Below are 21,583 nucleotides of genomic sequence, written 5' to 3'. Positions count from 1 at the left end.
TCATCGGAGTCTTTACATCATCGGTACTATACAGGTCAACGGATGTTTAGGATGGGTTTCACAGCTTCCAACAACTGCTCACTCTGTCAAGGCAACACACCTGACAATCACATCCACGCTCTTTGGTTCTGTCCACCAGTTCAGAGACATGTGAAGACAAAGTTTAAATGTCATTTCAGACACTGAATGTTGGGGTGGGTGTAGTTTTTCCTCTGCGGTGGGGTCGGGTGGCCCGCCCCATGCTCTGTGGTGCTGCTGCTGTGGGCACCCCTCTGGAGGAGCATGGGCCCCCTGCCCTTGGTGGATTCCCGGGAATGGCGGTAACGATCGGGGTCAGCGGGGGAGCTGGGAAGGGGTATGGTGTTGCTGCCCACCTCTCAATTTTAAATACATGTAGACATTGAGGGTTCTTAGGAGGGGCCGTGGGGTGGTCTGCTTGTCTCCACCCCAGAGTAAAGGGAACCATCTCCTGGGTCTGCAGACTGGTTGGCCCTCTGGGGGTGATGGTACCTGGACCTGGGGGTATAGAGTATGTGTGGGGAGTGTGGGTGTGCGTACAATGTTCATTTCTGTGTGTCTTTGTATATTTGTGGATGAGGATGAGAATGCATGTTTGTGTCTGTGTCTATATTTCAGGTCAGGTGTTAGACTCCACCTCTCTTGGAACATCTCAGACACCCCCCCCCCCCCCCCCCCCCCAACGTGTAGGGGCCTATCTCCTCTCACCACCCTCCCTGCCAGTGGCGGATGCCCCCACCTGCTGGTGCGTTGGTGGTTCTCTGTGGGTTGGATGCTCTAGTATGTACTTGCTCACTCCTGGTGGCTGCTTGGTGGGGACTGGCCCCTTGGCTCTGTCGGGCCCCTTTGGGGGTGTGGAGGGCCCTCGGATCTTTGGTCTCTGGGCCCAAGCCTGATCTACTCTGCCGTAGTCGGCTGGTCACCACAGCCCCCTGTGGCTTCTGCACCATGGTTGCTGGGTGATATCTTTGTATGTTTAACTCTATAAAAGGATTTCTTTTTTTATTTCAAACTAATTTTCACAGTGAATAAAAATTGGGACCACACAAGACTCAAGTCTTAGTGTCCTGGTTGAAAGTCATGTGGGCTGGAAACAGTCATTACACTTGCACTGGTAGGTAGAAGAAGAAAAAAAGATGATATGATTCTTGAGCTGGAGGACGTTTTGGTCCATTTAATTAACACAGACAGGATTTGGTCCAGACTTGGTCCAGACAGCAGGCTGTCCATGTTGGGCTGAATGATTTAAGCAGATTCTTTTAAAAAAGGAGAAAAATGTGTGGCCAACTGCCACACTTCTTAGTTCAAAGAGGATGGAGTTCCCACCTTGGGTTGGAATGAGTTGCCTCCGTGTGTCGAGGAGTTCAAGTATCTCAGGATCTTGATCACAAGTGAGGGAAGAGTGACGGGCAGGTTGGTGTCTGTAGTGATGTGGACACGATAAGGGAACTGAGTGTCGAAAAAAAGCTGAAAGAATTGAGTTTCCTCCAAGAGGTGGCTGGGCTTTCCCTCAGAGATAAGGTGAGGAGCTCAGCCTTTCAGGAGGTTTAGACCATGGAGATCTGGCTCTCCAACATCGAGATCGAGACCTAGCCACACATTCATCACTTAAGTAGGCGATACTTCATCACCTGCTGCTGCTCTTTGTGGATTCAGCCAACTGAATGCAACAAGATATAGACAGATGTTACATGAGCCATCGTGGCTCAGTTTCCAGTATGAGCATCAACACCTTAAATTCAGTTTGATGTCTGCTACCCATGATGCAACACTGACCATGAACATCACAGCTGGTCTGCACCAGTGAAACAGACTGCTTTCCTGCAAACTTCACCACAGCGTTGCAAACTAACCAGTGTTGCCTACGAAAACTGACCGATCCTTTTCATGCACACTTTGAACAACGAAAAAGTTTGTTTTCATAATTTTTCACAATATGAATAAAACCTTCATGCACATGTTCAAAAACACTCAAATGAATGAGAACATTACATGAATGAATTTACAGTTTAGCAAATGTCAGTGAGCCGTTCCTACTTTTAAAAATAGTCTGTTTTGAAAAAAAGGTCAGGAGTAGAAAGTACAGATATTTACTTTAAAATGTCAGCAAAGTACAAAGTATTTGTTCTTCGTTGCTTCCTTAGAGTTTCCCAATATTAGCTGGAGGTGTTTGAGGGAAACAGTCTGAACATCGATTGCTGCTCAAATTAGGAACCAAAGCTTAATAAAAGCCAGAATTGAAGAACTTGCTCACTAGAACAGTAAAGTAATCCAAACAGGCAGCAAAACTCAAATGTTACAAGAAAAACTTGAGTTAGTGTTTGTGTTCTTCTGGATATAAACTAAACAGAAATCTCTTTGGGTCAAATTTCTTACAATTTTGCACACCGAGGGAGAAAAAGTACAGATAACTCAACGTGAGTAAACTCCAAAAATTTGTATGAATTAAGTCAAGCAAATGACCTCGCCAGCTGTTTGTTCATGCTGTCCATCTGCTCTCTGGTCTGTGCTGCTCTGCTGCCTCTCAGTCTGTCATTTCCACACACACAGAAATCCTCTCTTCAGCCTTGGCTCCAGAGGTCGGTCAGGTCTGTACCAAACTGTATAATATGCTCAGTCATCAGAACAGCAAAACAGCATCTGCACACACACACAAACACACGCGCACACACAGTGCACTTCAATCCAAATGGGAGCCTGGCATTCAAATATCCGAATTCCAAATGCAGTTAGACAGCCCCCTCTGCTTATCATCTTACACCCCCCCACACCCGCCAAATCCAGCCAGCCAGTGCCTTTGCGTTTCCATGACAACAACCTGAAACTATTATATCATCAGTAAGAAGGGAGCAGCAGTGGAATTTTGCACTCATGCTCACAAACTCGAACAATTTTTGCACCCACTTCCCAAAATGCTTCCCCATCCCCTGCTGAAGACTTTGCTACACAAGGTTTTCTTTTTTAGGAGATGTGGCATCATCACCTGGTAGGAGTAGGTTTTGGGGAGCATTGTCCTGTCAGGTGAAACCTTACTTTAAGGAGGCTCGGCGCATTCACTGAAGTGTCCCTCAGTTTGGGATTAACAGCAGAGAGGACGTATCCGTAATGAAGCCATCACATGAGTGCCAAAGTCTGCAGATCATTTGCTGTCAACTTTTTCTAACACAGAGAAATCTTTGGAGAGTAATTATGCAAAAAATCTGTTTTAATGTATCTTTTGGATATTTTAAAACTGAGTGAGTTGCAATTCAGCATTAAGGCAGAAATACTTGTGTTTATACAGTCTTGAACCAACATTTAAGAGCATCTGAAAAATGGCAAACAAATCGTATTTTGCATGGTTGGATCTTAACAAGGTTCCAAGTAGAGCTTCAACATGCAACAAGAAGAAATGGGAGTGAGACAGAACATTTTTTAAGCATGTAATTTATTGAAAACAGCGCTTAAACTCAAACAGGCTGTTTTACAGCTGATCAAAAGTTTAGGACCACATGCCTCTAAAAGGCCAAACCTGTGCAAAAATGTGGATTCATTTTCATTTCTGTCAGGTAGTCACACTGTCATGACGTTCTGGTGTTAAAGGCAAAAAAAACATTCCCTTTTCGAGCGTGGTTGATAAACACAGCACGCCATCTCTGCTGAGGTGGGACGCAGTAAGACAGTCATTGGGAATTTCTTAAATGGTTTTTAATGTTACTGGCATGACAAGCAGATCCCACCTGAGATGTTTTCTATGCGCCACAGTGGAGGGGGCGCCATAATGGTCTGGGGTGCTTTTTTCTTCAGTGGAACAATGGAGCTTCACGAGATGCCAAAAGGCCACTGGCTATGTCTAGATGTTGCAGAGAGCATCCCTCATGACTGAGGGCCCTCATCTGTGTGGTAACGACTGGGTTTTTCAACAGGACAACGCTACAGTACACAATCCCCGCAGGACAAGCGACTTCTTCCCGGAGAATAACCTCACTCTTTTGGACCATCCTGCGTGTTCCCCTGATCTAAATCCAAATGAGAACCTTTCGGGATGGACGGCAAGGGAAGTTTACAAAAATGGACAACAGTTCCAGACAGTAGACGCCCTTCGTGCGTCCGTCTTCACCACTTAGAGAAATGTTCCCACTCACCTCATGGAAACAAATTTTTTGAAGTGATCAACAATGACGGTGGAGCTACTCATTACTGAGTTCGTGTTTGGAACTTTGATTTCTGTTTTTGGGGGGTTTATGAGGTTTTTTTTGAGGGTGTGGCCCTAAACCTTTGATCAGCTGTAACACAGCCTGTTTCAGTTTAAACATTGTTTTCAATAAACTGCTCTTGGAGCCTTGTTAAGATCCAACCGTGCAAAATATGATTTTTTGCCATTTTTCAGGTGGTCTTAGGGTGCCTGGAAAATAATATCGTATTAACATGTTGACATGGCAAGAGTGCATAACCTCAGACAGATATACACACGTTATTCAGCTTGAACTGACTAGACGATTGAAAGTTACACTGACTTCGTAGTTCACAAAGTTATCATGATCCCAGTCATTTTGCAGAAAGAACAGGCAGAAATTCCCATTATTTCATCCACAATACGACTTTCTTAGGATTTGAAGTGTGCAGTCAGTAGAGGAAGCATTGCATTCATGCAGACACGTAGCGATGCCATGTAGCTCGACTGGGCTCGACTGGATCAAGCAGCAACTTCTGGGTCTGAAAAGTGAAGCAAGCTGAACCTGTCTGTCATTTTTGTGACACTGGGTTCGTTTCAAACATTTTTAATGTAATTATTTGACAAATAACATGGCTGGCTGTGAAATTCTAGTATTTTTCAGTCTGTTACTTGCTAACTAAACTTATTAGCACTCCACACTCTCAGCCAAATGTGGTAGCATCTGAAAATTAAGTGAACATCCAGCTGTTGCTGCTGATTAGTTCTGTGTAACTAAGCTATGCGTGTTATAGCTAATGATGGCATGAGATGAGCGAGGCAGTGGTCCAGAGCAGAAGTGGTGAAGGAACACAGTCACAGTTGGGGCAGAGACTTTCCTGGTTGCTTTTTTTATACTTCACCGGCAGAGATTTCAAGAAGTCCCCAAAGACTTCAAGCTTTACTCCACCTTTCAAATTCCAGCTCCATGCCGGTTATAAATAAACATGAAAGATGGAGAAGGTGGGGGTAAAGATGGTGAGCGTGGACGTCCACTGGGATTTGTACAGTAGATGTTTGAAGAAGAGTTCCAGGCCAAGATATCAGCGCATGCCCTCACACTTCACCTCCTCTTTGCTATTTCCCTTTCTCTATAAATAACACACACACACAGTTTGTTAGTCAGTGCAAGGTCCTCAATGGTGCTGAAATCACGAGGCAGCCGAAAAACATTTGAACATTTAGTAACAAATATATCTGATTGCTTCAATGGTTTGCCTTCTATTACAGCATATCTTCTATTACATGGCATCTGTAGACCTGTTAAACTTTTCTTTATTTTCTTTTCTTTATTTTATTTTGTGCACGGCTCCAGAGATGGAAGTACTCTACTCTTGGCTCGGTGTTATGATCCCAAATATGATCATCTCAGGTTCCTGTTTAGAAGTTCTGTGTATTAAGAGTAGCCAATCAGGAGAAAGCTGGCTTCAAAGGAGGGGGAGGAGCTAAAACTGTTAATTCCACACAGAGGATAAAATGAGTGTCCCAGTATAGGATAAATAATGTTTATTTTTAACTTTGAATCATGCAAAGCTGCTCTAGCAAAGTGAGCAGAATCGCACCCCCAGTTATCTTGGGATAATTATATTGGAATAATTTACCTGATCCAAGCTTACTTTTCCAGTGAACATGTGCAGACTTTAATGGATAAAACTCCAACTGTCCTTCCAGTCAGTATAAAACAGCGTAATTACTACCGTATGTTTGCAGAGGGTGATATCGCACCCACAGGGGTGATTAAGATACCCCTGACCCAAGCAGTCACATGATTGCAGACGTCTGTGTCTCTCTGCACAGAAGGGTGTTCTGAGCTTGTAAAGGTCAGTTTGAAAATCACTTTTTAGACCAAAGTTCTGCTGCTGCTTTCAAACCAAGAGTTGACTGAACATTCGTTCACATAGCCTCCCATCTTCTTTTAACATCAGCCTGTAGACATCTGAGAAAATGTTGTTTTATTGTTTTTCTGATAGAGGATTCTAGCTGCTCAACAGTCCTGGGTCTTCTTTGCTGTATTTTTCATTTCATGATGCTCCAGATGTTGTCAGCTGGTTAAAGGTCTGGACTGCAGGGAGGCTTTTCCAGATGTGCAAGCTGCCAGTACCAAAGGCACTGATGCACCCCCATCCCCACGCCCAGAGTGCTGATTACAAGCTGGGTTGTCTCTCTTCTTTTTGGATGATCTGATATCGTCGTGTTCCTGGAACAACATAGTAAATGTTGTTCCAGGAACAACATTGCAAGTGACCAATCACATTGTTGTGACGTTATTCTTTGGTGCGCCAAGCCATTCGTGCATTTATGAAATTCCAATGTTGCAAGGACAATATCAATTCTGCTTAGCGTTTATTAAAGGGTTAGGGTCAGGGTCCGTTGATCGGCAGACAGAGGTGGTTTCTCGCAGCTTAAGTGCAGTTTTTTGTTTTACGGCGGTTTTTCCCGAAGTCGCAAAAGTATGATGTCACAACATTCTCATTGGTCACTTGCAATGTTGATCCTGGAACAACACCAACACGACGATATCAGATCGTGCCTCTTCTTTAGTCCAGAGGATGCAGCTTTCATGTTTTTTATGTCAGTACATTTTGCAGGAGTGATCCTGAGTGCATGAAGTGATTCAAGATAAGATAATATAAATCTTTGTTAGTCCCACAAGTGGGAAATTTGCTAAACGTTTTACAGGCCCCAGCGAGATTTGAACTCACGACCCCTGGTTTACAAGAGCAGTGCTCTAACCCCTGAGATATGGAACCTTGACTCTTGGAGCTGAGCCTTGCTTTCCCTGACAGAATCAAACCTGTTTTTAATGCAGCGCCACCCAAGGGCCCGAAAATAGCGAGCATCTTCATTTTCAACCTTGTACCTGGTGCACAGAGATTTCTCCACATTCTCTGAATATCTTGATGATGTATTTGTTGCCCCGTTCCAGCTTTTTTGAGACATTTTATTTCCATCAAATTATAAATGAGCCGTTCTATACCATGTGAATAAAATATGGGTTTATAAGAATTGCAAATCATTGCATTCTGTGTTGCTTTACATTTTCAACAGCATTCAGATGTTTTGGAAACTGAGATTGTATTTTATATCGCTTATTGCAAAGATATCCTCTGTTTATAGAAGCAAACAAAATCTACTAGAATAATGGAATATTATACCAGGATGAAAAGATGAAGCTATGTAACAAGTGAAACATGTATCTCATAAACGTAAATTACTTGAAAGTATTTGTATATTCTAAAAATGGATATCTGGTAGTAATATTCTGATTGTGTGGTCGCAGGATCAAATTATTATCAAATTTTACAAACAAAGACTCATACAGTTGCTTTGTGCAGTAATATGAACACTGCCTTGCTGTGTAAGAGGGGACTTGCTAAGCAGCTATTGTTTGTGCAAACGTCGTCATTCGTCCACCTACGGTTCAGTTTCCCCCGTGATGTTGACAGAAATTTAACAGGAAAAGTAATGTCAGGGTTTGAAACATGTTTGCTGGGAATTGTACACGGTCAGGGGTTGCATTCAGTACCAACCATTACAGTGGCTGCTGGCTTCATTATTCCTTAAAGAGCCGTGTCTTAATTTAACAGCAGGTTTTTCACATTAAACCATCTCTTCTAGCTCCAAAAATATTTGGAGAGTAATGATGCACAGAATCAGCTTGTGTCAGTTTTGTTTCTTTTAAAACTTTGTGACCTGATTGAACATTAGTCGTGCATTCAGCTTATCTCAACTAACCACCACAAAATCATATTTATACTGGTCAGAAAATAATGCTGTTTTTGTGTTAACATGTTGGCCTGGCAAGAGTGCATAACCTTAGATAGTTATGCAAAGGCAGATTATTTAACTAGAACTGACTACATGATTGAAGTTACACCGACTTCTTAGTTGACAAAGTTATCATGATCCCACTCATTTGTTTGCAGAAAGAACAGGCACAAATTCCCATTATTCCATCCACAACAACACTTTGTTTGGATTTGAAGTGTACAGTGTGCTGAGAAAAAAATGCATTCATGCTGATGGTGTAATGGAGCAACTGGATGTGACTGAATCAGGCAGCAACTTCTGGGTCTGAAAAAGGAAGCAAACAGGGAGATGTCAACAACTGCAGTTCCTGTAATGGCCACTTGAGGCTCAGTAGCTACAGATGCTGGAGTCAGCGGCATGCAAGTATAACAGACAGATGTCCGATTATAGCTAGCTGGGCTGATATCTGCCCTCTAGACCAGTGGTTTTCAAACTGTGGTACGCGTACCACTGGTGGTACTTGGGCTACATCTAGTGGTATGCAGGAAGTCTCCAGATTAAATAATATAGCATGTTCTGATGAGGGATTTCTGAAAAATTCAAACGTACAGCTCTGTTATCACTTCCAATATAAATGAAGACAGAAAACTAAACAGCAGTGACGTTCGTAGGGTTACTGAAGTCGGGCTAGCTGGTATATAATGATGTGCTATGTGGTGGCTAGCTATACAGCTATGTTAGCATAACATAAACTGGTGAAGCTGGAGCATGAACGCAAAGTTTTTTTCCACTCGATAAAAGTTAACATGAGGGTTCCCGATGGTTAGGGACAAATGCAATCACATGGCAGGATACTGTAAACGGACCAAACTTCAGTCAGGAGAACAACTGAGATAATCCATCCACAATACGAGGTTAGTCATTAATATACTGCTGCATGGGCGGGGCTGTAGTGAATGTTCTATTGGAGTACAGTTGGTACAGGCTTTGTACGTCTTTCATGTACAGTCTTTGCATTTGGCCGGTTAAACACTCAGGTAAATAAGTTACTGAAATATACAAGATATAAGAAAACAGCAGCTCTGATATGTTATTATAATCAATGCCACTTTTAATTAGGAACTCAGGATGGGCATAGGCTTTTAATTGTTGTTTACTTTAACTGCATCATTGTTTGCATCAAAATGAAGGAACAATTCAGTGCCTTTGCTTCCATGTTAGTAATAATGATTGAATCTACTCCTCTCCTAATGGTAACTTTAAAGGTCCATTTGTTTCATGTTACAATATGTGTGAGAGTAAAAACACTTAACACTTAAATATTAGCACTTTATTCATTCCTTTTATTTTCTTTCTTGAAACATAATATTTGATGATATTGTGTATGATATGAAGTTTTATGGGATTATGCTTTCCAAATATTTGTTTACTTAAAGGGGTTACGAGACATATGGATATATGACACAACCATGATGCATTACACAAGGAAGAACTGAAGAGGAGACAGTCTCTGCTGTCATTGCTGTTAGCAGAGAGGATCCAGAATAAAGCTAGGAAGTGCAAACGAGAGTCTGTGCAGGGAGAAGATGGATATACTACGGTGCATCAGTCAGTGTGATATGCTTGTGTGCCTAAACATGTACAGTGTTTTATAAAGGAGAAGCCATGGTGCTGCAGAGTTCCAGCACAAGGAAACAAAGAGGAATCATGTTACATTGATTCAGAGCCCACAGTGGTTCCCTCCAAATTGCCTGGGAAATTAGACTGGCACGGGATGATGCAGGCAGGCAGGCAGGCAGGCACGGAGCAGGAGAGGCAGAATGTGTCCCCAGCAAGCTGAAGCCTGATTGCTGATTGATACATTGACTGCCACTGATTGTGCATCACGAAGAAGAGGAGGAAAACCGGGATGATTGCAGAAAGGGAAACAATGAAAGTCCCTGTGCACTCGTGTGCTGTGATTCTATGTGTCTTGGGTGCGTACGAGTGTTCAGCTTGTGTGTCGGTGTGTGAATGTACCACAGAGAGCAGGGGTGGTTCAGTCCAAAGCACCCTCAGCAGCTGTTAAGGGTTCATCCCAGTGACCTCACTTACAACTGCACTAATTATCTGACCACCTCCATCACTTTTTTTCCCCTCTCATGCGTACAATTCACTTTTCCCGCTTTCGAGTAGTCAGCTGAAGCCCTAAAGAAACACGGAGTGAGGTAACATCTCACGTCTTCCCACATCATTCCCCCACATGCCAGTATTACATGTATTTCTTTCCACTCTCCAAACATCATGCATAATGCACCGAACCTCAGCCTGCTTTCTGCAACGAGTACATCAAATGGCACTGCTAATGGCAAGCGTGCTGCCTAGCAGCCATGGCAGCGGCAGAGTGACTCGCTTCACCTTAACTCCAGCACTCTGTTATTTGTTTCCACACTCTACATCAACGAGACACTCACACTGTTGCTATGGAGTTAGCGTTCAGGCAAGCAGACTTCACAGGCACGAGTGATGATTTTAATTAAACAGGTGTGTCGTTGTCACTGACGTGTCAAATTTCATTTTAGAAATCTTAAACACTTTGTAGTCATAACTTTGATAGATTACCCAGACTGTCATCTAGTAGTTGTCAGATTAACAGAAAGCACCATTCACGAGCCTCATTCTCCTTTCGTGTTTGGGACCATTGTTTCTGCTTAAAGCAGGAGTGGCTAACTCCAGGCCTCGAGGGCCGGTGTCCTGCAGGTTTTAGACGTGTCCTTGATAAAAACAGCTGATTTAAATGGCTAAATGACCTCCTTAACGTGTCTGGTAATGAACTAATCATTTGATTGTGAGTTGACCCAGGGTGATATCTAAAACCTGCAGGACACCAGCCCTTGAGGTCTGGAGTTCCCTACCTCTGCTTTAGAGGGAATGGTCACTGCAAGTAAATGCGAAGCTGCTCCAATGGGAAGCTGTCTTGAGTAATTTCTGCCCTAATTGGACTCTTCCAAGATGATAGCTGCCCCATCTGTGGTCACGAGTGATGAGCATGTGACTGCATACATCATTACCTTCTTAGTCATCAAATCTCAACCAAATTAAACAGCTGTGGGAGATTTTTGGCCCCACACTTTTCTCCCCACAACCATCATCAAAACACCAAACAAGAGAACATTGCTCATACAGGATTGAGGACCCAAAGACGAAAAAAACAACATATGAAAAAGTGAATGAACAAAACAAAAGGCAAGCCTTTATTTCAGCTGATAAAAAGTCCAAGTAACAAAGAGTACAAATGGATGATAACAGATACAGACACTGAGCAAAGGAACGCCAGGATTGCATTTACATGCACACTGAGGGCTAATGGGGACTGGATACAGCTGGGAGGAATGAGACACAGGTGCACACAATCAATGCAATCACAGGGGAGGCAGTTCAGTTCAATTCAATTTTATTTATACAGCGCCAAATCACAACAGTCGCCTCAAGACGCTTTATATTATAAGGTAAAGACCCTACAATAATATATACAAATAAACCCCAACAATCATATGACCCCCTATCAGCAAGCACTTTGGCGACAGTGGGAAGGAAAAACTCCCTTTTAACAGGACACAGAAGACAAACAACTGACAAAGTAAAACAGGAAGTAAGTAACGATAACTAAAAAGGAAAACTGACACGGAAATAACTTTAACATGGGGAAAGACTGAAGGAAAAACGTGAGGGATGTAATGAACTCTAATGGAAATAGTACCTGGAACTAGAACTAAAGACTAAAACTACAGAGGAATACACAAAGACAAAAATATTTAATGATAAACACAATTTGAAATCCAAAAACTCAAAAGCCGAGGTCCGAGAACGAGGGCCACGACAGATGAGAGTGAGTGCACGTGCTGCAGGTACCTCTGCAGCCACGACTCTCGCCGCCGCCGCTGGCGTGACCATTGTCCCAACTGCTCGTGTAGAGCACCGTTCACCTTAGAAGTTTCCAACTTTGACGTTTGATTTGAACCACTTTCTGATCATTTCAGTCCACAAAGTCGTGCTGCCCTTTACTTACTGTTGCTTTGCTTTTTAAAAGATACTCAAGGTTTATTTCCTTGCTTTGTGGCTGGTGTGTTAAATACCTCTGCCTGGCGTTCTTTTCATTTCACCCGGATCCAACTGTTACTGTCCCCCACCCTCATCGCCTAGCTTTTATGTGGGGACGTAACAGTGGGTCATTTCAACCTCAAACTTTTCATATTCGTGGCAGAGATTTGGGGGAGTGCAAGCTCCCAGCTCTAAAAGGAATTGTATATTACTTTGAAATTGCCTGAAAAGCACGACAGGATAAACATGACAACAGGCAAGAGGAAAAAATGTAAACGTTTGAGTTTGTGGTGACCTGTAAAAGAAAAACTTCACATTATTATACAGGATCTTAAATAAAACTGCTTTCCTATTAAATGATGAGAACTAATGAAAAGCTCTTGCACCTGGGTTGCGGCTGTAGATCACCATACTTGTGTGAAATCCTGATCTGTTTTTCATTCCTTATTCTTCACTTTTTTGTTTTCTTTCTGAAAATCTAGAAAAAAGATGCAGCACCCTTCCACTTATCCAAGTCTCACAATGCAGTGAGGAAATCAGGATCATCACAGTGACAGCCGCAGTTTTTCGAGGGTGGAGGTGGGTTTGGCGAGCAGCACGTTCATATAGCGGCGTATCGTGGCGAGCATGTGTTTGAGGTTTGGAGAGAGCCGGGTGCTGTGAAGTGGAACCTTTCAGTGCTGATGTTTTATAAAACACCTTGTTTACATGGAGGTTCAGCGGGTTCCTTGTGGGAGTGTGTGGTTCTGCATCACATCCGCACGTGTACTTATTACCTCTCGTGGGAAACTGAGCTTCGTGCTTCTCGGAAAAACAATTAGCTGTTTGGCTTTTATCCCCCGATGCTTCAGGAGAAATCGTTTTGATAGATTATTTCAGCATTTTGTCTTCAATTGTTTCATAATGAACTATTTCTGTTTTTCATTTGAGAAAGTTTGAATTCAGGCAGAAGTGTTGACTTCTTGTTCTTCTGCGTTTCCAGCCTGATTCCTGTCATAAGAGCTGCTTGTTGTTTCCCCTCACATACTCGCCTGGCATTTTCGGCTGGATTGAGTTGGAGCTCGCTGACACCGGCTTGTAATAGTAAATATTAAACACATCCAGCTGTCGCTGTGAGATGGCTGTCTGCTCTGCTGCTCTGCAGCCTCTGTAGCTTTTTACAGGCAGCTCTGCATTGTGTTCGACTTTAGAAGTCGTGGCAGTGGAACATAGTGCAGGCGAGGACTGGTGGCCACAGATATACTGTGGATACAATCAGGTCAACAAACAAGGGAACAAGCGCTTATTATTCTACCCGCTCTTATTTCTTCTCTACAACATGAACATGAACGATTTTGCACTGAAATAACGCGTCATATAAGAGGAAGAGAAAACTACTCACCACGCTGGACTCTCATGTTTGTTCATTCTTTCACCTTTAGCCTGTCAGTGATGCAGAGGGCATCCCACTCTGTTCGAGCTGCTTACTCTGTAAACATGGACAGTTAGACTTAGATGCTACACCTGTTACTGCTGTTCGTTTTAACAACGCCTCATGACAGTCGCCATATTGGTCTGGTAGAGCTGGACCCCTTAATGCATTTAATTTTAAGGAGGCAGAAGTCTATACGCGAGTAGTCGACTAGACATTTAAATATTACTCCTCTTGCTAGTCTGTGCCAGAAGTACTGCCTGGTTAAATGTAGTATTATTATGTTATTAATGTACTCAGAGCTGGTACTTACAGTAGCGCCGGCCACTAAGATAGCAGATGGCAAAGTAAACAGATGACAGCCCTGCTAACCAGCGCTGTTCTGCAGCACTTTGATGGTGTATGTCAGCTTTAAGCTGTTGAGACATTTATCACTGAAAGTTATATGTGCCCACCATCGCGGCTACCTTCTAGTGTTGTCTTACTGGGATTACTGGGATCAGTGAGCAGACTCACACAGCCGTTGACTGGTTTCAAAGGTTTACTGAATAACGCAGGAATGAAGTGGGCCAACGGGAGCAGGGAGTGAGTGAGCGGATCAGGATCCAGGATGTGTACGGAGCCTCAGCCAGAGAAAAGAGGCGTGTGTGTGTGTGTGTGTGTGTGTGTGTGTGTGTGTGTGTGTGTGTGTGTGTGTGGAGGGGGCTGCAGGTTTGGCGAGGGGTGGAAATCCCAGGTTGGAGGAGGGTTTCCCTGTATGGTAACACTTTGAGCTGATCACTCCCTGTAAGGTATTTCACATAACAGAGATGATCATATACATACGGAAGAGGATTGGGGCCACTGGGAAAAAGTCAGAATTCTGACTTTAATCTCATAATTTTGAGAAAAAAGTCAGAATTCTGAGAAAAAAGTCAGAATTCTGAGAAAAAAGCCAGAATTCTGACTTTAATCTCATAATTCTCATAATTCTGAAAAAAGTCAGAATTATGAGATTAAAGTCAGAATTCTTTTTTCCCAGTGGCCCTAATCCTCTTCCATATACAGGCTTGCTGTGGGATACTTTTGCATTTTCCAGTTTTAACACAAGCATCTGATGTCCTGTTGGATTTATTTAAACACTGGCTGAAATCATACTGTCAGGATTTCTGACCTCTGTTACAGTTACCCACACATCAATCCAAAACAGCCTGTTAAAATAAGATAAGATAAGATAAGATAAGATAAGATAAGATAAGATAAGATAAGATAGAACTTTATTAATCCCTCGGGTGGGTTCCTCTGGGAAATTCGATTTCCAAAAAAGCACAGCACCGACAGAAGTTACAGAGTTACAGAATATTATATATATATATACACACACACACACACACACACACACACACACACACACACACACACACACACATATATAAATACAGAGACAATATAAATAAAATATACATTGGCTGTTATTATTCCAAAGCTGTTGCAAACCAGCCAATCACAAGTAGTTGAAACATTCTCGTGATTTTTTTATGCACTAATTTGTACATTTTCTCCATTATTATATTATCATCATATGCTGGAATGTAATGCGGTCTCTGGGATTCAAAACCAAACATGAATAAAATCTCATGAAAATACAGGACTGTGCTTTTTTACTTGACTCTTTGAAGCTAATCAGTAAAATATTTCTGATGTTTTGTGATTTCTCGTGGCTTAGCACTTGATAGCCCAAATCTGTGCCTGATAGCTGTCCAACCTTCCCCTGTTATCTCCGAAATATGTAACACATGTTAGCAGTGACTTCTGGTTTGTGTGGGTGGAGATGATGACAAGGATGACTCGACGCTTAAGGGGCGAGAAGGAGAGCTTCCTCGACTCTCGCCGGCACCCGAGTGCCTGTCACTCAGAGAGTCAGTGAGGAAGCCACAGAGAGGCAGTGGAATAACCCCTGCCACCTTTTAAGGCCAAACCCCCTCCTTTATGTTCTCTCTGTCTTTTCCTTGTGCTCACACACAGCTGATCCTCCGTTGTACTCACATTCTCAAGCTGAAACATTGTGGTTAAACTCCCATCACCCTTTCTCTCTTCTTTGCTCTCCATCCCACTTGCTGTACCTTAAATATCCCGTGCTCTATTTTTACGATGCTCTCTCCTCTTTGCCCTCTCTTCGTCCTCCTACTGTTTTCCATTTCACTCTTCTCTCTGAGGAAGGGTACTCGTACGCAGTGCCTGGGAGGACACCGTTTGACGGTCGTCGCATGCTTGGTTTAAGTTTAAGTATGTCATGGTCCTGGGCCATGTGGGCCCAGTATTCTTAGTTCCTTGTATTTTTGTATTTCGTTCCTTATTTAGGCCATGTTTTCTGAGTTGCCCTGTTGTGTTGTTCCCTAAGTGTTTTCCCTTCATGGCTTTTACCCCCTGTGTGCCCTCTATGTATTTATGAGCCCTCGTCTCCCTTTGTGGTTGTTTCATGTTTCCCCAGCCCGTTATGTCTGTGTTTTCCCCGTGCTCTCTCTCCTCCTGTCTGAACCTCGGTGCCTGTACATGTCATGTTCAGTTCACCCCGCCCTGTCTCGTTATGATTATCAGTGTCACCTGTGTTCCCCGTGTGTGCCCACTTTCCTCGTTTACCCTCTGTGTATTTCTGTCTGAGTCTCCCTCTGTTCGGCGTCGTGTTCTCCCTCATGCTGTGTGTGATTCCCCCGTGTTTCCTGGTGAGCTTTATGTTAGTTTTTCCCAGTTTAGTTTTGTATCTCCTATTATCTTTTGTCAGCAATAAAGCTGCTTTTTGAGTTCATCCCCGTGTGTGTGAGTTTTGCATTTTGGGTCCTCCTCCTGCCTGCCACACAGCCGAGCCATGACAAAGTAACTCTCTGGAAGGGACCGAGTTTAAGCTTCTGCAGAGCATTGGAAACGTGTTCTGTGCAGCATCCTCTGATAAAACCCACTGAGCGTTACTGTATGAAGTGTCCTGATCCTGGCTTTCTGTCTCTTGCAGCTCTGCACGAGTTCCCTACGGACCTGTTCACGAACAAAGAGAGGACAGAAGGAGCCGTGGCCTTGCATGTCCTGTGTGTAAGTTTGCCTTCACCAACACAGCTCTGCATCCGTTCCCCTGTATCCACGTTTGAGATTTTACTTACTCATCCAAAAATTCCCAGATGGTTTGTGCATCCAAAGCCTTCATTTTCATGAACACATGGAAACAAAATGCACATTGTTTTAGAAGACCTGCCGCCCATCACAGCCCAGTGGGTTAAATAATGGCGATGCTGAAAACCCACTGAAAGGACGGCTCTACCATTTGTCTAACCGATACTGCCTGAAAATGCTGAGGTTTAAAAAAATTCAAGCTAAAAAGAAGAAAAACACCCATTTACATCTAAATTTGATTGAAAATATAAAGAACATCTCTCCTTTTCCACATTTCCACCAACTCCTCAAACTGAGGCAGAAGTGCTAACCACTGGTGTAACTTTGCCATGCTAATAAACTAACTCAGGGTTAGTTCAAAGTCAATCTCATATCAGCTGATGGCTTCTACACATCTGACTGCAAACTCTCATATAAGGCCCACAGTTTAAGCTGCTTTAGCCTGCTCACAGTTGCAGATGCACCTTTGCAAGCTGATTTGCAGCCATCTCTGTCCCCGGTTCTCCTCCCAGAAAAGAGCCATGCCACCAAATATAAATCAAAGCAATTGGAAATATCTTTGGTGTTTGGATTACAGTATTCCAGACTGAGCTGCAGCTCAGTGCCAGCCGAGTCTTTTCCCATCCGGCAATTCAACAAACACACAGCCTTGCAGTGGGACCCAGCAGAGGTCACCATGCGAGGCCCAAACTATGATGGGGCCTTTCTTTCATCGCTGTGGCGTGAGCGACAAAGCATGCAGAATGTTTGAGCACGCGATGATCCATGTTGCATTGTGCTGATGGTCTCTGAGGGGTTTCATCATAATGGAAGCTCCTGCAGCATCTCCGCAGGACTAAACAATGAAGCGTTTGCCGTGTCTCACTTTGCAGCCACCCTCTGAGCTGCTGCAGAACCTTTACTGGGATGCTTGGGTGTTTAGAAATCAGTGCAAAATAGCAGGTGAATATAAGCTCCATCTATTTTTTTAAACCTTTAAAATAATGTTCAGTGTCCTTTCATAGCTGATGTCATTGTGCTTTTTTCTGTGTACAGCGGGAGGACAATCGTGCCCTGCAGCTGAGAATAAAACGCTGCTGTAACAGGCTGCCTTTAAAACAAAATAAGAAATGTTCAGACTGTGATTGTGTGTGTCTGAAGTATGACATGCAATTTATGCATTTGACTTACCCAAAGTGGGACAAAGTGGGTTTCCAGGAAGTTTTCGGATGGATTACTTTGCCGAGCCTGGGAATAGTAAATAGTCCTAACTCAAGGTGAGTTTACGAGGTTTTTCCAGACTTGATCTCAACTTGGCCTTTCACCAAGCCTTGGATATCCTCTCAACATCCTACAGGAACCCGTCGAGCACTTAAACCCAGAAGTTTATTTGGATCTAGAAGAGTCTGTGAGCTGAGTATACAAAGATGCTCTTGTTTCCGTTTGCAACGTATTTGTAAAGACACGTGACAAAAAGTCCACATTTGCCCTGTTTGGCATTGACAACGAGTCCTTCAAAAAACAATTAGAGGCAAAAGTTTAGCTCTCCAAAGCTGGGCAGTCTCTTCTAATGTTGGCCTTAAACCAAGTGAGTCAGTTTTACAACCACAAATCCACGTCTCTCATTTGGTCACAAAACTCAGTCCAAGCTGTTTGCTTTTTTTTTTTTTCTTGGTTCAGTCTTTGACTTTATTATTATTAGCCTTTGAATTCATTACGTTCTGTTGAAAAAAGCAGCAGATCAACTCGAAACTTAAAATCAATATATTAGAAAATGACTTTTATGAAAGGAATCACAGCTAGAAGATGAGCCTGATGCCAAATTCTAGGTAAAAGGAGACCTTTTAACTTGTTCTGAGGAGTCACCGGTCACATGGGAATAAGACTCTTCAAAGTTTACCCAAAACGCATTTGTTGAGCTTTCTCCATTGAATGATCAGAGATCCAAGATGCCAGTGCTTGTTTCTGTTTCTCCACATCACGGGCATGAAAATGGCGCAGTTTATAGAGGTTATAGAGAAAAAGATTTGTCTCTAGATTGTTACACTTAGACTGGGTGTAAAATAGACGTGGTTACAGTTTCGAAAAAGATTAAATATGTTTTTCAGCCCAGAAATTACAAGCTACACATGGATCTCTCCTGAAGTCACGAGTGATCATAGATGCTGGACAAACAAACTCAAAGGCCTTAAACTCGCCTTAGTCGTTGGCTGTGATTCACTTTGATATTTTCTTCAGTAGAAACTTTAAAAGCTCGGATTTTCCTGTGCTTGTGACTTTGTGAAACGCCCTGCGATCTCCTTCATTAACCATTTACCTGTTTAAAAATATGAAATATTGAGCATGAAGCTCAAATTGTGACATTTTGGAAAACATGCAGCTGCTCCTCTGTGCAGATACACTCTGCACAGTGCTTGTAAATGCTGAAGTAAAATTTTATTCCAGGCCATCCTGCGACTCAGGTTGACCACAGAGGGATGCAGATTTAAACACTGCTGTCTTTTCCCTCACATTTCCGTGTGATGCAGCCATAAGTGAAGCTGAACTGGGAAAGCTATAATTGACCATGAGTATTTGTGGTTTTTAAAAATGGAAGCATGCTTTGTTCATGCTTCAGTTTAAATTTTTTTTTTGTTTTTTTAATCGCAGTATCTTGCTCCCAACTTCTCTCCCAGCAGCTGTGCTGCTGACTCACTCTCCAGTCCCGCACAGCTCGTTAGCGCTGGGATCATCACTTCTCCGAAAAAACACAAACACAAGCTCGGACTGAAGGACTTCCTCGACTCAATTCACACGTGCACACATAGAAACAAGTGTGCAGTCAGCATACGTCTCTGTGGCTGAAGACGCTTTCTCCCACCCTCTACCTCAGCTCTAAATCTGTGTTAAACCCAGTTAGCAGGATTACATGTGACCTCTGACCTTTTGCTTTTGGCACTCAAACACATAACGTGCTCGCTCTCACCTGCTGTCAGAATCAGGAAGTTGAGTTTGTGGTTGCTCGGTGAAATGTGACTGATCTCCGGGCACGAAGAGCGTGATCACTCCCGCGTCGGTCTAACTGTAAAGGTTTTGTTATTGCAGTGTGTGAGAGCGTTTCTCCTTTGTTCACACATTAGCAGTCACTCTGTCATCACTAGTGCTTTTGATCATCGCCACCTGTCTTTGATCTCCACCCCGTCTCCATTTCTTTGTGTTGGATCTATTATGTGATGCCAGAGAAGTTGATGTAACATCTAATATGACAGTTTTCAGTGTCACAGGCTGCCTTTTAATCCAGATCACTGATGTAACGTATGCTGCACGTGATCAACAAGAATTCATGTTCAGAGTTTTGGGTTTATTCTTTTTAAGATGATGTGATCTGTGTGTTTGTAATGGAATTTTTATGTTTAGGGTTTAATTTAACGTTTTTCAGCTTTTTTTGTCAAATATTTTTTCTGTGTTATTCAAACATGTTTTCATGTGTAAAGCTGGCAGTATTCAGTATTCGGTCTATTATGTACATTTCTTCTTAAGGTATTTTTAATCTATTTGCAGACGATGAACTCGTATTTTATTGTTGCAATAATCTGAAACTTATTGTGGATACAGGTTTGATTTATTTTTATTAACTATTATTCATTATAAGCTGAGTTCTATTTTCAGTTCAATTCAGTTTTATTTATACAGCGCCAAATCACAACAACAGTCGCCTCAAGTGTCTTTATATTGTACAGTAGATCGTACAATAATAGATACAGAGAAAAACCCAACAATCATATGACCTCCTGTGATCAAGCACTTTGGCGACAGTGGGAAGGAAAAACTCCCTTTTAACAGGAAGAAACCTCCAGCAGAACCAGGCTCAGGGAGGGGCGGGGCCATCTGCTGTGATTGGTTGGCTATCCAGTCCATCTGCATAATACTTAAGTTCCCTTTGTAGATTTACTATGTTATAGAAATGGATTATATATTATGCAGATTACTACTCACTGATTAAATCCATATGTTTGCACTTTAGTCTCTTTTGCAGTGACTAAGATATTGCTGGTACCATAAAGGAGAGACAAATAAATTATAGTTGAAAAGAGCAGAATAACCATAAAAATCTTTTTAAAAAAACAATTAAAAAAATAACTTCTGATTTCCTCTTGGTTTTAGAATTAGGCTGAATTTAAGCATGTCTATAAATAACTATATTAGCTTTGGCTGACTACTATTGTTGAATAATGGGGGTTTCTCATAGCTGTTCATAGAGTGCACAGTGCATGTACGCAGTAAGAAAAATGTCTAACGGCCCAGTCTTTGCCCCCAGAGTCAAGCTGTTTGCATGTAATGTCTGCTCAGCTACACAGTAAAAGCTTAGAAGGAATCACAAATCCAGCGTCTTTACTAAGCATCAAACAGCTCGGTTACATTTACAAGGTCAGAGGTCATGTTTTGGTTGCAAACTTCCAGACCTGGAATTTTTTTTTTATGCCAGCATGCTTCAGGAGAGAAAACTAACTTCCCTGTTTTAAAAAGTTAAGCGTGTGGGCCTGCTGTATGTGTTTCCTGAATGTTTAATGTCCGATCTGTTAATGGACTCCACTGAATTGTCATGGGCCGAGATCTGTGACTTATTTTTAGGGTAATTTACATATAAATTTAAGCAGAAAGGTATTCTTTCTTGTACCATTCTGGAATTTGTTTGATGCAGAATAACAACATCTCTTGTTGCTGTCCAGTTTAAATAGATCAAATCACATAAAGCACAGTGTTTCTCCTTCACTGTAATGTTTAAGGCTCTTTCTGTCTCTTCACAGACCATATACATGTTTTGCGCTCTGGCCGTCGTCTGCGATGACTACTTCGTCCCCTCCCTGGAGAAGTTATGTGAGGTATTAATCAAGATTTTCAAAATATAGTCACTCAGCTGGGGAACTTATGTTGAAGAGTCAAGAAATTTAAAGAGTTACAGTTTCAGATGAACCACAGATACTGATATTCAGAGCTGGATGTTTATTGCTGGCGTATTTGCTTTGACAAAC

At 42.5% G+C, this 21,583-nt stretch overlaps 1 protein-coding gene across 1 annotated transcript in view; it reads left to right on the top strand.

The window, feature by feature from the left end:
• LOC146573326 (sodium/potassium/calcium exchanger 3-like) overlaps positions 1 to 21,583 on the top strand; it is a 63,118-nt gene that overhangs the window by 23,581 nt on the left and 17,954 nt on the right. The window contains exons 3-4 of the mRNA XM_085278107.1: positions 16,438 to 16,514; positions 21,359 to 21,433. Coding sequence (XP_085134233.1) covers positions 16,438 to 16,514; positions 21,359 to 21,433 — 152 coding nt within the window. The remainder of the gene's footprint in view (positions 1 to 16,437; positions 16,515 to 21,358; positions 21,434 to 21,583) is intronic.

The sequence above is a fragment of the Mchenga conophoros genome, linkage group LG6 (assembly GCF_057382185.1).
Source record: "Mchenga conophoros isolate Kocher_MC1m ecotype Shallow Benthic linkage group LG6, M_conophoros_male_GT1.1, whole genome shotgun sequence".
NCBI lineage: Eukaryota > Metazoa > Chordata > Actinopteri > Cichliformes > Cichlidae > Mchenga > Mchenga conophoros.
This window is presented reverse-complemented; position numbering and strand designations above follow the sequence as displayed.